Source organism: Arachis ipaensis, chromosome B08 (assembly GCF_000816755.2).
Source record: "Arachis ipaensis cultivar K30076 chromosome B08, Araip1.1, whole genome shotgun sequence".
NCBI classification, from domain to species: Eukaryota; Viridiplantae; Streptophyta; class Magnoliopsida; order Fabales; family Fabaceae; genus Arachis; species Arachis ipaensis.
The window spans coordinates 6,483,067-6,501,336 of record NC_029792.2 but is presented as its reverse complement, the minus strand read 5'-3'; the positions used below and the strand labels follow the sequence as shown (position 1 = coordinate 6,501,336).

At 33.6% G+C, this 18,270-nt stretch overlaps 1 protein-coding gene and 1 pseudogene across 1 annotated transcript; both read left to right on the top strand.

Moving 5' to 3' along the window:
* LOC107613409 (kinesin-like protein KIN-12E) lies at positions 2,353-10,853 on the top strand. The gene is made up of 22 exons (XM_016315385.2): positions 2,353-3,008; positions 3,244-3,399; positions 3,549-3,632; positions 3,877-3,996; positions 4,400-4,513; positions 4,790-4,882; positions 5,091-5,180; positions 5,316-5,386; positions 5,498-5,572; positions 5,681-5,768; positions 6,208-6,266; positions 6,363-6,426; positions 6,584-6,649; positions 6,840-6,995; positions 7,086-7,190; positions 7,422-7,657; positions 7,994-8,063; positions 8,144-8,188; positions 8,299-8,355; positions 8,459-8,518; positions 8,622-8,701; positions 8,906-10,853. The coding sequence occupies exons 1-22, from the start codon at positions 2,730-2,732 to the stop codon at positions 10,719-10,721; spliced, it is 3,984 nt and encodes a 1,327-aa protein (XP_016170871.1). The 5' UTR covers positions 2,353-2,729; the 3' UTR covers positions 10,722-10,853.
* Positions 16,844-18,270, top strand: part of LOC110265217 — a 1,620-nt pseudogene continuing 193 nt past the window's right edge.

Sequence of the window (18,270 nt, the reverse complement as noted above, 5' to 3'; positions counted from 1 at the left end):
TAGTCTTGTTAAATATGTTAAAATATACTTTTTTTTCGTTTAATAAAATAACAAATATTAAATATTCACTCAATAACATAGTTTATTCATTGTAAAAAATTAATAATTTAATTATAAATAATAGGTTGCATCTAAAATGTTTCAATAATAATTTGGAGTATTTAATATTTTTTTAGACATTTCTTTTTGGAATATCAATTATTAAAAGATTTTTCTTTTTTTAGTATTTGGAATTTTCTTTTAATTATTTATTATAAACAACTGTAAATAGATATTTTAATGCAAACAAAATAACAAAATAGCGTCTACATAATACCGAAAAAATAACTATGTTTTCTTATATTTTTCTTGGTATTTACCATGTTTAATTTTGGGTGTATATATTTTTAGTGAGTTTAATTTTGATATATTAACAATGTAAAATGTGTTTTACATAGTCGTATAATTATATTTGGTCTTTTGGATGACAATTTACACAGTCAATATAAAAAGTAATTATTTTTGTTAATGTAGTGTTACGTTATTAGATGTAGATATAAAATTATTTTTTATTAACACTACATTAAAATTAAATTTATTTTTAATTTCCATTTATAACAAAAAGCAAAGTTTCTTACTACAATTTTTATTCTTAAAAAAAATCAACTCTCCCAAAATATATATTCTCTCTTTCTACACCATAAAAATGGCAGTATTACAAATGCTATTTTGACATCAATATTTTTTAAACAATTAAATATAATTTTTTTGTTTTATTAATTAAAAAATTAAATATATAAATAATTAATAACAAACTATTTTTATAAGATGTCAAGAATATGTGGTGTTTGAATAATATTTTTTTATAAATATCTATATGTATCCAGAGTAATATTGACAGATATATTGATATAATATTTAAATTAAATATATATAAATATTACCGTTAATTTAAATGTATGTAAATACGTAAAGTTATATATTTTTTGTTGGTTAAAATATGTAAATATAATTTTATATTTGTGAAACTGAATATATCTAAGTCACAAAAAAAAAGTATATATTAAAATAAATAAATATCAATAAATTTTTGTGTGTAAAGTTAATATTTTTGGGGAGAGAACATACATTCAAAAAGTCTAAAGATAAAAAATTATACAAAGCCCAATATTATCTTTAATAATTAATTAACATAAATATAATTAGCCTACTTAATTAATATATCATTCACATGCTGCATAAGACAAAGTGTATTATATTTTACTTACAACATGTCAAATCTTGTCTATTTAACTACTCTCTTTTTAAATACTTGTTACACTACTTTTTGACAACACAAATATACAAGTGTAAAAGAATATTTTTTTTTACACCATAGAATTCACCTAAATTTTATACTTTCATTTTAAATAATGTAATTTTACTTTCATTACTTAATCACATTACTTATAATTTTAAATTTTCATTCTAATCACATTAGTACATTATTTATTTAGAATGAAAGTGTAAAATTATAAAAAAATAAATTTATTTAGAATAAAAATAACGTGATTAAGTGTAATTTACTTAGATGTGATTAAAAAATAATTAAATACTATGCACAGTAAAAAATTGATATTATTGAAAGATAAAATTAAAATTTATTTCTATGTACCGTTTTTGTCCCTAACGTTTTTGTCCTATTTAAATCCCTAACGTTTCAAAATCGTCTCAATTTTGTCCCGTCGTCAATTCTGTTAACGGATCCCTAACGGCACGACAACATTAAGTCAATTTTAAAACATTAAGGACTTAAATAGAACGATTGAAACGTTATGGACAATTTTAGGATTTACCCCAAATGTTGGAGACAAAAATGATACTTTATTCAATTCTAAAATTTAAACATTAATCCTAGCTAAATTCTAATAGTATAAAGTAAAAATATTGATTTCAAATATTAATTAATATTAATAAAAGATATTGTTACTCAAATATCTCAAATATTTCTCTACTATTTCGAATATACAAAATGTGTCTAACATATTTTACCATTCTTCTTCCAAAATTATGTGGAACTCAGAAAATAGAATTGCTATTCAAAATATAGTGCATCAAGCTATATATACAAGCTACATAGTTCACAATACAGTCTTTGTTCATTGTTGTCTTTGCTATATTTTTTTCAGAAAAAAGAAAAAAGAAATTGTTAAAGGATAAAATAGCGTAAATTATTATTTTAACTTATAAAAACTTTAGAACACCAATTTTATTTTAAAACGAAGAGTCCATAAATATGTCATTATTTTATTGAATAGCAATATTGAAAAATTATTTTTCTTTTCTTTGATCTCTTTAGTGTATTTTTTTTGGTAAATAAACGGAGCCAGAAATAACTGAACCCAGCCCATATTCCAAGAGGCCCATTATATATTTAAATGGCCGAAAAATTAACATTATAAGGAAATATTATTAAAATAATGGTCATAAAAAGTTGGACGTTGGCTCCAACCTTCCAAAATTTGAAAACTTCAATCTCAAACGGTCCCCGAACTTTAAATTAAATGCATCCGAACCGTCCATCAAAACCACTCTGCACCGTTTGATCACAGAATCCCTTTCTCTCTCCGCCATTTCTACCTTCCAGTTTCATATTTCACATTTCCCGTTTCCCAATTCCACCACTTACTACAGTGAACGAATTCATCCCTTCCTTTTTTTCCGTTGAAAATTTTCCACCGGAATCGTGCTTCTTTGTCTTCTTCTTCGCGATGCCGTTTCTGTCGGAGGCTGCGAGCGCCATTAAGAGCAGGTTCGGGTTCCACCACCACCCTTCCTCGGATAAGATGTCGCTAGTTCAGAACACTCCGGATCTTCTCAAATCTGCGGCCAAGGACAGCGTTTTTCAGAGCTCAGGGGTTCGGAGCATCAGCAACTGGGATAACGACGAAGAAGCTTCCTCCGCTGCTACTTGCAGCACCGCAGTTTCCTCCGCTCAGAGTTTTGAGTTATACGAAGATCCTTCTTTCTGGAAGGAGCACAATGTGCAGGTACAATATTGCTTATTGAGATCAGTAGTTTAGTGAGTAGGTGATGGTTTAGAATTTTTTTTTTTAATTTCAAATAACTGAATCTCATACCTTATAGTTTTTGCTAGTAAAATTCAAGCTAGTTTTGTAATTCTTTGTGCACTTCAATTTATTTGTAATCGTAATAATATATACTTAGGATGGATTTTGACTCGATGGGAGCTCATTTAGATTTTGGCTTAATTTTTTGGTCTAGGTTATAATCAGAATGCGCCCTCTAAGCAATGCGGAAGTATCGGTACAAGGGCATAGCAAGTGCGTAAGGCAGGAAAGTTCTCAAACAATTACTTGGACTGGGCATCCAGAGTCTCGATTTACTTTTGATCTTGTTGCTGATGAGAATGTTAGCCAGGTAGATTTTTCTCACATAATTTCATTCATATTGTCGAAATAGAATTTGGTTGTGCATTTCATATTTTAATAGTTATATATGCATATATCTTTGGTCCCATTTCTATTTATTGGTTCTAAAGACTGGGTTTTGAATGAATTATTTGCCAGGAGAAACTTTTTAAAGTAGCTGGTTTGCCAATGGTAGAAAACTGCATGGGAGGTTACAACAGCTGCATGTTTGCTTATGGCCAAGTGAGTCTTTAGTTTGCTCTATTCCAGTTAGTTGCAAGGTTATATGTATAGCAGATGTTCTATATTTTGACTTTTTTTTTGAATTTATTTATTTATTAGTTATGTCTTTCAATTCTAATGTTCCTATTGTCATAAAAATGAGATTATCTGATACTTTTGTGATTTAGACTAATTATGAAATGTGACTTATGTGATTGATGGAGCTAACCTCATTGTTTGCTGAAAATACTGATTATGCTTGTAGACCGGAAGTGGGAAGACTCACACCATGCTTGGTGATATTGAGGGGGGAACTAGAAGACATAGTGTCAACTGCGGGATGACACCAAGAATTTTTGAGCACTTATTTTCAAGGATCCAAAAGGTAATATTTATTGAGGGTTTAGATGCCATAGGCTAAGCTTATGCTTCATCTGTAGGTTGGACGAATATCATGTGATGAATATTGTTTCTATGTTATGGCTACAGGGTTCTATTAGGAAGATAAATATTCTTGCTGAGATAGTCATCCATTAAGAAATCTTCTTTTACTTGTATATTTTTTTATCAAACAATTATGCAGTGATCATTAAATCATCCACTTATTGTTGATCTTGCCAGTTCTATATTTGAACTTTTTATATTTAATTTGGATTGATTAAGGACATCCATATTTTTGGATGACTAATAAACAATATATTGATATAATTGTTATGTTGCAGTATGACCATTCATACATTTATGGTAGCAAGGATCTAATAAAAGTCTGTATTGCTCTAATGAACCAGGAAAAAGAGGCCCGGAGAGATGAAAAGTTAAAATTTACGTGCAAAATTTCTTTCTTGGAGATTTACAATGAACAGATTCTTGATCTTTTGGACCCATCATCTAACAATCTACAGGTATTGCTAACCATTCATAAAAAAGTAGCATCTCCTTAATTTTTAAATCGTCTCTCTTATTTCCGAAATACCTTTTCTCTCTCTGCTCTGTTCCCAAAGTATCTATTCTGTAGCAAACTCGATTTCCATATCGTTGGAGGTTCCTCTGAACCTAAGAAGATAATAAATACACAAAAATTGCTTGAATATGACCTACTATTTCAGTGTTTCTCTGAATATTTTTGGAAGAGTTTTAATACATCTATTTAATCTTATTCATCTAAAACTACGTGGCAGATAAGAGAAGACATTAAAAAAGGAGTTTATGTGGAAAACATCAAGGAAGTCGAAGTCACTAATGCTCGAGATGTCATTCAGCAACTTATTCAGGTCTGTGTTGATCTGGAACATTGTTAACATCAGCAGTATTGATTTTGATTTAGTATTTTTAGAAACATTTAGTGTTTCGTAGTAAGTACCTACTATGCTATTCCAAAATTTTCACAATTCTTTCTAGATTTGTTCAATGATTTTTGCACATGGAATCCTATTAGTTAATAGCCATGATTGAAAATAACGATAATGTGATATTATTTAGGGCGCCGCAAATAGAAAGGTGGCTGCTACAAATATGAATCATGCTAGCAGTCGTTCTCACAGTGTATTTACTTGCAACATTGAGAGTCAGGTGACTAATATTGATGCTTTACATTTTTTCTTATTGGATATTTATGTAAAACAGATAAAAAAAGAACTTATTTATTTTTTAATTTATTTTATGTTCTTCAACGATATTCTGAAAACTTGATTAACTTGTCCGTAGTGGGAATCTCAAGGAGTGACTCTCTTTCGATTTGCTAGACTTAATCTTGTTGATTTGGCTGGATCAGAGAGGTAAGCGGATCGCAAGATTCTATATATGTTCTAGATTAGCAAAGTCAAGGTCCATTTACTTTGTTTAATACCCATATGGCTAACATTATGTTTCTATTTTGATGACAAAAGGCAGAAAAGTTCTGGTGCTGAAGGGGAGCGCCTCAAGGAAGCTACTAATATCAACAAGTCTCTTTCAACCTTGGGGTTGGTTATCCTCACTGACAAGCTTAAATTACATTCTATTACATACATGTGTTTCTATTGTTGTGTTAGTGTTACCCTCAAAAAATTAATTGGGTGATATACCTGCAGGCTTGTGATTATGAACTTAGTAAGTATATCGAATGGGAAGTCGCTGCATGTTCCGTACCGTGATTCAAAGCTTACTTTTTTACTTCAGGTCAGTGGTGGATTTTTCTAGCTTCACATTGCTTTGGTGGTGCATCATACTTCCAAATTAGATTCTATAGATTAGAGGCAAAGCATATCACTGGTTACAAAAATAAAAAGCAAATAGTTCTTGTGCAAGTAACTTTGATTTGAAGTCCAGAAAGTAACTCTGTGATTGAGCAATAATAGATTCGCTATGGAATAATTACCAAAGCTAATTACTATTTCCAGAAGATCTTAAATTTTGCATTTGAAGAACCTATATGAATCTCACTAAGAGAGATGCTATGGCCATATACTCCAGAAATGAATGCTTGTATGCTAAAATACATGTTTGGTAGTTCACTAATTATTTTTCCATTTGAGAAATTGTTTGCTAAAGTGATCATGGGAATCACATTAGAAACAATTAACTTATAATAATCAGTATTTTGGTCTCTTCCTTTCAGGATTCTCTTGGAGGGAATTCAAAGACGATCATAATTGCAAATATAAGCCCCTCCATTTGGTCAGCGAATCTCCTTCCTCTATGATCTAAATAATTTTTTATAGCTTGTTTTCTTGGTCATTAACAGTCTCAAATTTATATGCTGTACCCTTGCAGTTGCTCACTTGAGACATTAAGCACATTGAAATTTGCACAACGCGCTAAATTTATTAAGAACAATGTATGTCTCTCTTCAAGAGCTCATTTATTACTGTACTTCCGATTTTCAGCCTACAAATACTTCTCATGAGAGCTGATTAAACAGTGTTGGTATCTGTTTAAATCTTTTAATAGAGTCTTACTAATTTCTATTCATATTGTTGTCTATTTTTCTCCAGGCCATTGTAAATGAGGATGCATCTGGAGATGTCATTGCCATGAGAATTCAAATTCAACAACTCAAGGTGCTCTACTTTTGATTTATCCTTTTTCCATTTATTGTCTAAATTCTATCATAGTCATTTCTAATGTTCAAGCATCCTCGTTCTCTTTTGCTTAAGCTAATTTACAAGAAATGTTGATATAATGAAATTCTTGAACACAGATATCCAATAAATTAGCATATTTGTAAAGCTTTTATCTTTTGGTTTTCAGAAAGAAGTATCACGTTTACGGGGTCTAGTTGGAGGCGGAGAAATTCAGGACGTTGAATCTTCAGTGATCAGCTTTCCAGGCTCTCCAGGATCCTTTAAGTGGGAAGGCAATCATGGATCATTCAGTCCATTAACCTCTGCTAAAAGGATAACTCCCGTAGGAATTATTTATTTATTTTTTCCTCGGTATGAAAATATATCTTGTTTCTCATGACTCTGTACTGATAAGGATACTTACTGCTTTCAGAAAAAAGACTATGAAATTGCCCTTGTTGGGGCCTTTAGGAGGGAAAAGGAGAAGGATATGGCATTGCAGGCATTGAAAGATGAAAATCAAGCTGCCATGAAGCTGGTATTGTGGAAAACAATATATTTGCCACTTGATGGTTTGTTTTATGAGTTTTATGTTTGAACGAGAAGAAAATTTGTGTTGTTGTCTAGAGGTTTTGTATGGCTCTTCACTCTTCAGTATATTTAACATATGATTTTCTAGTATTTTAATATATCAAAAAGTCTTTATTCAGCATATTTTTTAGGATGTAAATGTATAAATTTAATGGTTGCAATATGGGATGAAAATCAGGCCAAACAAAGGGAAGATGAAATCCAAGGTCTAAAGATGAGGCTACGTTTTCGAGAAGCTGGGATAAAGAGGCTTGAAGGAGTTGCTTCTGGAAAGATCTCAGCTGAGACACACTTGCTGAATGAAAAGGAGGAGCTTCTGAAGGAAATTGAAGTCCTGAGGACCCAGGTGGATCGAAATCAAGAGGTGACCAGATTTGCTATGGAAAATCTGCAGCTGAAAAAAGAAATTGAAAGGCATGTTTTTATTGCATATATAAAGATGGCTCCTTGTTTTGCTCTTTTGGTCTGTTTTGTCTCCTGTGCAAACATAAGTAGCTCAATTTGGCTTCACAACTAAAAGAATGCTTGAGATTTGGAAAGTTAGCGGGTGGCCAAAGCACAAAATTGTATATTCAAGCATGAGACAACATAGCAGTTTAGATACTATGTGACATTTAATGAGGAACAACATATAGTATAGCGTCAGAGTAACAAAGAATTCGTGTGATCAATAATGATTTTCTTTGTTCTCTAAACTGTCATGTGGTGATTGGTGGTTTACTTATATATCTTCAAATACACACTACACAGGTTGAAATCATTTTCTGAAGAAGGTGAACGTGAAATGATGAATGAACAGATTATGGTACTAGAAAACCAGGTAGAAAAAGATTTCATAATTTACTTTATAAAGATTTTAGTTTATATCTTGCAATGTTGATTGTATTTTTATCTGTGCAGTTGTTAGAGGCATTAGATTGGAAATTTATGCATCAAACATATCTGGTAAAGCTTCAGTTTTACTGTTTAGAGTTTAGGGTTTTTGGTTTAATTTTAACCGTTGAAAGGGATTACAATTTTTTCATGTTTACATCGTCATTTTATAAATTTTGTAGAACACAAAGTCAGAAATGGAAGATGTAAATGGTGATAACATTCTTGTTTCCGATCAGGTATGCAACTACACAATTTAGCTTCATGCATTATTTGTCATAATCTTGCATTTTTGAAATTTCATGCATGTATAAATGATGCAATTCTTAATATTTATTCTAGGATCCAAAATCTCGTTGGCAGTCTTCTCTCAGGGAGGAAAATGAGTTTCTCCGCATTCAGGTCCAGGCAAATTTTGTTACTACTCTTTTTTCTTTCTTCACCGTTTTACTTTTAGGTTCAAGTCTCACACTATCACAAGTTAACATAATTTTATCTATCACAGGCTATACAAAACCAGGCCGAAATGGACACACTTCAGAAAAAGCTTGAAGTTTGCCTTCAAGAGAAAGAAAAATTGGAGAGGTATTGTTTACTCTCTCTCTCTCTCTCTCACACACACACACATGCGGTGAGTGCTACCTTAGATAATGTTTGCTGATAAAAGTGATTTTTCTCATATTTCCTTCTTCATATTGTTTATGCAGAGCATAATTATTCCTCTTTATTGTTTTTATGTGATATAAGATATGTTTCTCCAATGCACTCACAGAATAGAATATATTACAGGGATCTTCATGATTTGACAACAAAGTTTGAACAAGAGAAATCCCAGGCAACCACAGAAGGAAGGGAGCAAATGGACCTTCCATCAACAACTGATATGCCTGTCATTAACATCAACGGCCAACAGGAATTGAAAGCAATGGTTGATGCAATTGCTTCAGCTAGTCAACGAGAGGCAGAGGCTCATGAGACAGCAATTGTGCTATCGAAGGAGAATGATGAACTCAGGGTGAAGCTTAAGACATTGATTGAGGACAACAGCAAACTAATTGAATTGTATGAAGAAGCTGCTGCTGTAGGCAGAAATGTTGATGAAGTTGGTTCAATTGTTGACAATGGTCGCCATCTTGAAACAACAAGAGAAGAGGAGAATGAACTGAAAAGCGTGGTTGAGAATCTCCAGCATCAGCTTAATGAACTGAATGAAGAAAATGAAAAGCTGATGACTTTGTATGAAAGAGCCATGCAGGAGAAGGATGACCTTAAAAGAGCTCTTGCATGCTCTGGACAAGAAAAAGTAGAAACCAGCGGAGAAACTGTCTGCCCAGAAAAGCTTGTTGAAGTTGATGGAGGGAAAATATTGTCAAGTGCAGAAACTGTTTGCCTGGAACGTCAGGGTAGAGGAGACATTGAATACATTGACCATCCTACAATATTTGGCAATGAGTGTCAGCAGAATGAGGTAGCAAATTGCACTGCATCAAAGTTCTCAGATGAAGTGAATTGTGCTAGGGAGAAGCTTGGAATAGTTAATGAACAAATATCAGATTGTGTCAGGAATCTATCTTCCCTTGGTTGTGTGGAAAAGGCTACGGATGAGGTTGATAAGCTATCTAGTGAAGTTGAGGTAATTGAACATGATATTCAGGTCAAGCGTCAGAACTTTGAATCCTTGAAACTTATGCTTTCTGATGCACATGACAGAAGAACTCTAGCTGATAGAAAGTTCTCTGCACTCAAATATTCATTATCAAACCTCTCCTCATCGTTCGCTTACTTTGAGCAAAGGGAAGCAAGGGCAAGAGCAGGGGTGAACGACTTGGCATGTAATCTTAATAGAAAGAAAGAGGCACTGATTGCCCTTCAAGCTTCCAAAGAAGGGTTGGTGAATGCTCAGAAGAAGAACCAAGAATCTGAAACTGAGGTAATAGCAAATATTGCAACCATCAAATCAAAACTGGAGGAAGAGAATCGCAAGCGGGAAGGTGAAAAGGTTCTATTTGCAATTGACAACACACAGCATACAGACCCCCAACCGAAAACTTGGCATTTTAGTGGTAAAGCTACTGAGTTGCTGAAGCTAGAGGAAGAAAAACCGAAGTTGCAGTCAGAGATGAATCTCTCTCTAGAAAAACTTGCTGCCATAAGAAAGGAATTTGGAAATCTAAACAAGAAGCTGACAAGTACAAAGAGCCAGATAGAAGCTGTTCAACTGGAAATTCAGCACATTTCGAGGATCTCAGAGGAGAAGGAACTCGCACTTCAACGTGTCATGAAAGAGAAGGAAATGCTCTTGGAGTTTAGAGATAATGGTTTTTCTGAAGTAGGGCATATTATTGCTGAACTCCACCAGTGTGTGTTTGAATGTGATTTAAAGGAGGCTGAAATAAAGGTTCTAGAGGAAGAACTGCAAACAGATTTTACAAGGGTCCAAGAGTTACAGACAGCAAAAATCATTGCTGCCAACAGTAAAAACAATATCCTGTCTTCAATGTCTCATTCTAGCATGTTAGTGAGGATTGAAGAGGGGATGCAGAATCTGAAGGCATTTATTCTTGAGATAAAATTGTTGTTAGATGGCATTTCCCATTCCACCTAAACCACTGCTTTGTGTAACTAGTTTTAACCCTTAACCTTGTTTCCTTTTTTTTAACGATTATAATCCTCCACTTGTAATTGTAGCATGTTTTGAATGTCCTTTCTGGATAATCCTATTTACCATTCTTCTAAACTTGCACTTCTAAAAAATAAGTCAGTTTGTGTTCATTTTGTTATTAATTTTATTCGAAATTATCATAGTTTTTTAACACAACCAAAATGGGTATAGTTTTCCCCAAATAAAAATGATTTGTTTTACAAAATTAAAAGTTAATAAAAATTTATGTAATCCCGTAAGACATGCATTTATATTTTGTTTGGTGGGTTAAATGTGTCAGACACTAGGGTGGTGTTTGAACGTTTAAACTTTAATGTGTGTATTGGCCAGAATTAGTTTGAATTGATACATCATTGCATTGTTACTTGTTATAGATAAGAATGCCAAAATGCTATGTATGTCGTTCATACATGGCCAAATTGAGGAAGTGGTTAGCAGAAGCATCTCTCGTGCTGTCGTGCATTCAGCACTGTAAGTCTGTAACCCCCAACAATATAAGTAAGTCTGTGATGTGATTCCAGCATCTTTGCATATGTGAGACCCAAATGGAACAGCACATTAACACAATGTACCCCAACCAAAAGAGGCAAAGACCCTTGGATAATAAAACTAAGATAAAAAAGCCAGAACACAAATCTAATAATAGTAATAACAGCAACATTCACTCTATCACATCCCTTCTTTCAAGCTCACCCATCCATTCCTTTCTCTTTTCTCAAATCTCAATTTTCCTTTTAACTCTTCCCAAAACATTTTCCCGGAAAACCTCATGAAATAAAAAATAAAAAAACAAACCGGAATGGATCCCCGCCGGTGACAAAAACTCAGTTTCCCCCTCCGTCACAGGTTTCCTTCTCTTTGTCTCTCTTCTTCGCTTTTTCTTCCTCTCTCTCTTTCTTCTCCTCTCTGTTGCTTCAATGGGGACAAAAAAGAAAGAGAAGGGAATTCCGGCGAATCGCAGAAGCGTTCCACCTCCGCCACCTATGCCTCCTAAGCCAACCAAAATTCGACGGCGAACGAGCGAGGTTGCCGGCGGTGCGACGGCAGAGTGCGCGGCGGTGTTCTGCTGCTTGCCGTGCGCCGTTATGGACCTGCTGGTTCTGGCGACGTACAAGTTGCCGGCGGGGCTGGTGAAGAAGGCGATGATGAAGAGAGACCGGCAGCGCATGCAGAAGAAGAAGAGGACGCAGATGCAGAGCAAGCAAAACGGCGGCGTCGGCGTGATGGCGCCAGAGAATGAGAAGAAGGAAGGGCTGACGCTGCTGGAGGAGCACCTGGTGGCGGAGGAGGTGAATAGGAAATCGGCGGCGGAGAAGGATGATATGGAAGAAGAAATGTGGGCCCAGTTTAACGGAATGGGGTTCTGGAGAAGCACTTCGCAACGCAGTTTGCAACTGCCTCAACTAACTCAGCAAATGTCCAAACTGCAAACAGCTGGCGATGAGGATCGCGTGCGCGCGTGACATCCGTTTGAATTACACGTGTCGTAATCTCATTCGTCCTTTGAGGTTTAATTGTCTGGGTTGTGCATACATGTAAATTGAGGGGGAAAGAATCAGTTATTAAAAATCTCTCTTATTTTCTCACTTCAATATATATAATGTTTATTTATTTAGATAACCCAAACAAAATCCAAATGTTTGGATTGGCCTCTTACGCTCTTTTAATTTTGATCATGTAGGGAACACGCACGTTTTCCTTGTGTTTATGTATATGTCATGTAAAGTAAGAGCAAGAATAGTGATGAATATGTATATGTATATATTGTAATATGTATTTTGTTTTTTAGCCTTGCAGTTAATTCATGGGGTTTACTGGTATTCATTATTGGTCATTATTTTGTCCCCTCATTTGGATTAAGCATTTTATTTTCTCTCATTATTGGATAATTTTTAATGTTTTATCCAAGGGTTTAGAGGGTTTTGTAATGAATTGGTGGATTGGACTGTCTGAGCATTTGATGATGCTTTAATAAATCCCTTTTTTTTGTTAATTGCTAAACTTTCCTTAATTACTATGGAGTTTGTATTAGTCTATATTATGACTTATGATGTAGAGTGCCTTTTGCCAACTTTTTCCAATATCATTAATTGATTATCTATGTTCTTATGAGGCAGTGTGTGTTTTGCCAACTTTTTTGTTGTTAATTATTGCTAAACCTTCCTTAGCTGAAGCATTATTACTTAGATTAAATGTCTTTGTTTGTAGATTGTCTTAGGAGGGAGTGGCTTTGTTGGTTCTGCCATATGCAAGGTAGCAGTACCCAAGGTCATAGAAGTTATAAGCCTAAGCAGGTTTGTGATGTTCAACACATTATTCTATATGTTTATGTTTGTCTACATACTCTTAACTCGCATTATTGAATTTTACATAGCGTCCTACTTATATCCATGTACATGGGTAGATTAGGTTTCGTTTGATTGCGGCATAGGATGAGACATAGACACAAAGACACAAATATGAAGACAAAGATATAAAATATTTGTGTTTATGTATTATATTTGACAAAAATAATAAACAAAATACACAAATATTTATAAAAAATTGAATAATCCTTCATTAAAAAATGTTTGAGGAGATAAAAGAACAAATTTTAAAAATATAAAAATTAAATAAGAATAAAAAAATAAAAAAATTAGTATCTCACAAATTGTATCTCAGTATTTCACTAAATTGGAGATACACAAATTTAGTATCTTTATATCTATTCGTATCCTCCCGTATTATTCAAAAATATATGTCTCACCAAACTAAACAGCAAACATGTGTCTCCGTGTTCATGTCATCGCTACCTCAAGTTACTTTGATTGCAAACATGTTACCTAAATCTTATACTAAATAAAATTTTAGTTTTATCTTTTATTGCAGATATTTAATGTGTTTTTTTTTAATGCATGATATCATTAAAAGAAGGTAGTAGTAAAAAATAAAGGGAAATAGAGAGAAATTTTTAATTATGAATTTTTTACTTAAGTAAATCATATGGAAGCTAAAATTATTAGATTCTCTTTAAACGAATTCTAAAACGTAATTACCCTGTTATTAATATTATGTAAATCGTCCTAGGATATGTAGGGTTATATAATATATGAATCATTTTATCCTAGGCGATTTATGCATAGATGACTTAGCGGAAGAAGGCATAAATTATGCTAGGTCCCCAAGGTTAACAATAAAGCATAAATCATCCCATTTCATAAGTTTCACATGAATTTTGGCCAACCTTCAATAGGGTGCCACGATTTATGAGTTAAGAAGACCCTCTCCAGCCTGGCACGATTCACATGGTCTTTCCTAACACAAAATAGGTTGGCACGATTTATGTTGTTAATACTAATCCTAAGGAGGATGGAACGAGTTATTGAGGGAGTGGAACCTCATTACCTCAATGCATTGTTGCGAGTAAAGTAGAGGAAGAGGAGTCACCATTTTCGACCTTAGGGGAAGCTTTGGGAGAGAAGGTTTCGGCGGAAGACAGCCCACGACGGAGGAGGAGGTGTCTTCCTCGCCATCGCTTTCATCACCAATAATGGATCTCTCTCTCTTATCTCCATGAATGCTAGTGAACTGTCTACCACAGGCAGGGACGGATTTATGCATAAGCCAGTGGGGGCAACTGCCCCCAGTCAAATTTCAAATAATAGAGAGTAGTTCTTAGTGAAATGTCAAGATTGCCCCCATTATATAATTACTTTTGCCCCCAGTCCTAGCCCAAAGCCCCAAATCCCTAAACTGTTCTTCTTCTCCCTTTCTCTCCAAATTCCTAACTACTCCAGCCTCTGCCCTCCAACCTCCAAGTCCCAGAATTACTGCCGCCAGACCGCTACAGCGCTACTCCACGTTTCTGCCGCTCTGTGACTCCACCAGTGTGGGCTGTGTGGCAGTGTCACTAGCTCCCTATCAGGCTGTCACTCGACTCACTCCGCGTTTATGCTCTCCGCGACTCCGCGACTCCTTGTATCTCCGCGATTCTCCCGCGTGGCTCCATCCTCCGTCGGTTTCTCCTTGCATTGCCGCCACACCGCGTCTAGTGGTTCTCACTTCTCAGGTTCTACCTTCTTTTCCGTCACTGCTTATGATTTGTGTAGATCTGCCACTGTGTTCCTCTTCTGTGTTTCTTCCTTTGGCACTCAGCAATTCGGCATCTGATTCTGCAGTTCTGCCTTCTTCTTCAACAAACATCAATTTCTTCTGGACTTCTGGAGTTCTGGTTGACTGGTTCTTTTTTTTTATTCTACAATCCTCTTCTCTATTGCCGCTGGCGCCACACCGCTACTGCCTACTGGGTCATCTTCCTGGAGTTTAGTTTGCCTCTTGGTACATGATTGGGAACCCAAATCAACCTATCAACTTATCAAGAGTGGTAAACAACAAAAAATTCTCAAGTCTATCCTGTAACCAATTAATTATAGCATATGTATATTATAAATAAATAAGCTTTTGGGGTGGAAAAAGGCCGAATGGGAATTTAGAATAAAGGAATGGTTTGTGATTGAATAAGAATCAATAGGTCTTAGGTCAGGTGGTATTGTGTTGGACTGTTGGTTTTCTTGTTAAGTTGAAACAAGAAATTATGAGCAACTAACCAAACTTATGATGTTAATTGAGATTCAAGTTTCTGTTGGAGTATTATATTTTTATGTGACTCAATAATAATCAATAGTTAGCACATAGTTCATATACTTAATTCACTTAGTTGCTTCATTCATTTTTTGCTCATTTGTTTCATTGTTTGATAAATGATAATTTGATATAGTTGGTTTAGAAATTGTGAATTTGTGATTGAATTTTTTCTGATGTAATTGATACTTTAGTTTCATTAATTTGTTTGTTAATTATTTTTGTGTATTGAGTTATTTTGAATTAGAAATTTGGGATATTATTAGTTGCTAGCTTGCTGCTGTTGTTAATGGATCAATTTTTTATTTATAATTTTATACTGAACTTCTCAATAAGAATTGTAAATTAATTTTATTAATTAATTAATTTAGGTTTATAATTTTATTCTATTAGTAATGGAGAAATATTTCAAAAGAACTTCATCATTGGAGATTGGATCCCAAAATAATTCATCGACCTCTTCTAACAAGAAGAGATTTTTAGAATTTGAAGTAGAGAGTCTTATAGCAGATCCAGGACAACGACGAAAGATTTCAAGTTATCATCCGAATGACAGAGACAAAGTTAGATGTGCATATTTACAAAAAGGTCCTTGTCAATCAAGGACTCATGATTTTTCGCAAACTGCTTGTGGTTCTTCTTTTTGAAGATTTAATCCTAGTTGGTTTGATGATTCTGGCAATTGGTTAGAGTATATTATATCAAAAGATGTTATTTTTTGTCTTTGTTGTTATCTTATGAAACCTGAGAATGAAGGTGGCGATACTTTTGTAACCACTGGCTTTTCAAATTGAAAAAAAAAGGAGAGATTACAAACTCATGTTGGGATTCATGATAGTACTCATAATCAAGCTTGGAGAAAATGTAAAGTACTTATGAAGCCAAAACAACATATTAGTGCTGCTATTGAAAAACAATATGAGCAGGCTAAAAATAATTATCAAATTCACTTGACAGCCACAATTGATTGTATTATATTTCTTTTGCGACACGGATTGGCCTTTTGTGGTAATGATGAGATATATGATTCTGTTAATCAAGGAAATTTTTTAGAACTTCTAAACTTTCTTGCACAACATAATGAAGAAATTGATCGTGCTTTTAAAATTGCTCGTGGAAATCTTAAACTAAGAGCTTTCTCAATTCAAAAAGATATTGTAAGAGCGGCTGCAAGTGAAACGACAAAAGCTATTGTAAATGATCTTGGGGATGAATTGTTTGCTGTTTTGGTTGATGAAGCTCGCGATATTTCTATTAAGGAGCAAATGTCAGTTTGTTTAAGGTATGTGAATAAAGAAGGGCAAGTTAGGGAGTATTTTCTTGGTCTTGTTCATGTTTCTAATACTAATGCTTTATCTCTAAAATTAGCATTGGAGTTATTATTAGAAACATATAATTTAAGTTTATCAAGAGTACGTGACCAAAGATATGATGGTGCAAGTAATATGCAAGGAGAATTTAATGGTTTGAAAACTTTGATATTGAAAGAAAATTCTTATGCTTTCTATGTACATTGCTTTGCCCACCAACTTCAGTTTAGCTCTTGTAACGGTTGCAAAAAAATAAGTTGAAATTGCTTTGCTTTTTAATTTATTAACCAATTTGTGCAATGTTATTGGAGTTTCGTGTAAACAAAGAGATATGCTTCGTGATAGTCAAATGACTAAGACAATTAAAGCATTACAAAGTGGAGAAATTTCTAGTGGATGTGGTTTGAATCAAGAAATAGCTTTGAAAAGAGCTAGAGATACTAGATGGGGTTCACACTATGGAACTATACTTCGATTAATTTCTTTGTTTCCTTCCGTGGTCAATGTTCTTGAATATGTTGAGGAAGATGGAAATAATTCAGAACAAAGAGCTAAAGCATGTCATTTATTGAATGTCATTCAATCCTTTGAATTCATTTTCAACTTGCACTTGATGAAAAATATCTTGGGAGTTACTAATGAATTATCTCAAGCATTACAAAAGAATGATCAAGACATTGTAAATGCTATAGCATTTGTTAAAGTGTCTAAGCAACGGTTGTAAACTATAAGAGATGATGGTTAGTCTCTTTTACAGTTTACTTGATGAAGTCTCATTGTTTTGTGACAAACATAATATTACCGTTCCAAAAATGGATGATATATTTGTGTCACAAGGAAGATCAAGACGCAAAGCTCAAAAGATCTCAAATTTGCATCATTTTCAAGTTGAAATATTCTATCAAGTAGTTGATAGACAACTTCAAGAACTCAACAATCGTTTTACAGAGGTGAATATTGAATTGCTTCTTTGTATAGCTTGTCTAAATCCAAGACACTCATTTCTTATATTTGATAAGGAGAAGTTGATCCAGTTAGCTCAATTCTATCCATTAGAATTTTCTTCTACTCAACTTTTGGCACTTGATAGCCAACTTGAGAATTTCATATTAGATGTGCGTTCTGATGATCAATTCTCAAACTTAAATGGGATTGGTGCTCTTTCTTAGAAATTGGTTGAGATTCGAAAAAATATTGTTTATCCATTAGTGTTTCTTCTTTTGAAGTTAGCTTTAGTTTTGCCTGTAGCAACTGCATCAGTTGAAAGAACTTTTTCGGCTATGAACATCATAAAGAGTCGGCTTCGCAACCGTATGGGAGATGAATTTTTAAATGATTGTTTAGTGACATATATAGAAAGAGAGACATTTAATTGTATTGACAATGAAAAGATTATTCAATCTTTTTAAAATATGAAACCCAGAAGAATGGAATTTTAAATTATTTACTATTGTAAATTATTTTATTATTTTAATTTGTTAGTTAAATAATTTGAGGAATAATCATATTTTATAATCCTATAGTATAATTATAAAATTATTATTATACTATATATATTTTGC

Excerpts from the sequence above, each read along its gene's own strand:
- LOC107613409 (XM_016315385.2), top strand. The coding sequence starts at position 2,730 with ATGCCGTTTCTGTCGGAGGCTGCGAGCGCCATTAAGAGCAGGTTCGGG. Across the intron at positions 3,009-3,243 it reads GGAAGGAGCACAATGTGCAG|GTTATAATCAGAATGCGCCC; the intron begins GTACAATATTGC and ends TTTTTGGTCTAG. Across the intron at positions 6,650-6,839 it reads TTCAAATTCAACAACTCAAG|AAAGAAGTATCACGTTTACG; the intron begins GTGCTCTACTTT and ends TTTGGTTTTCAG.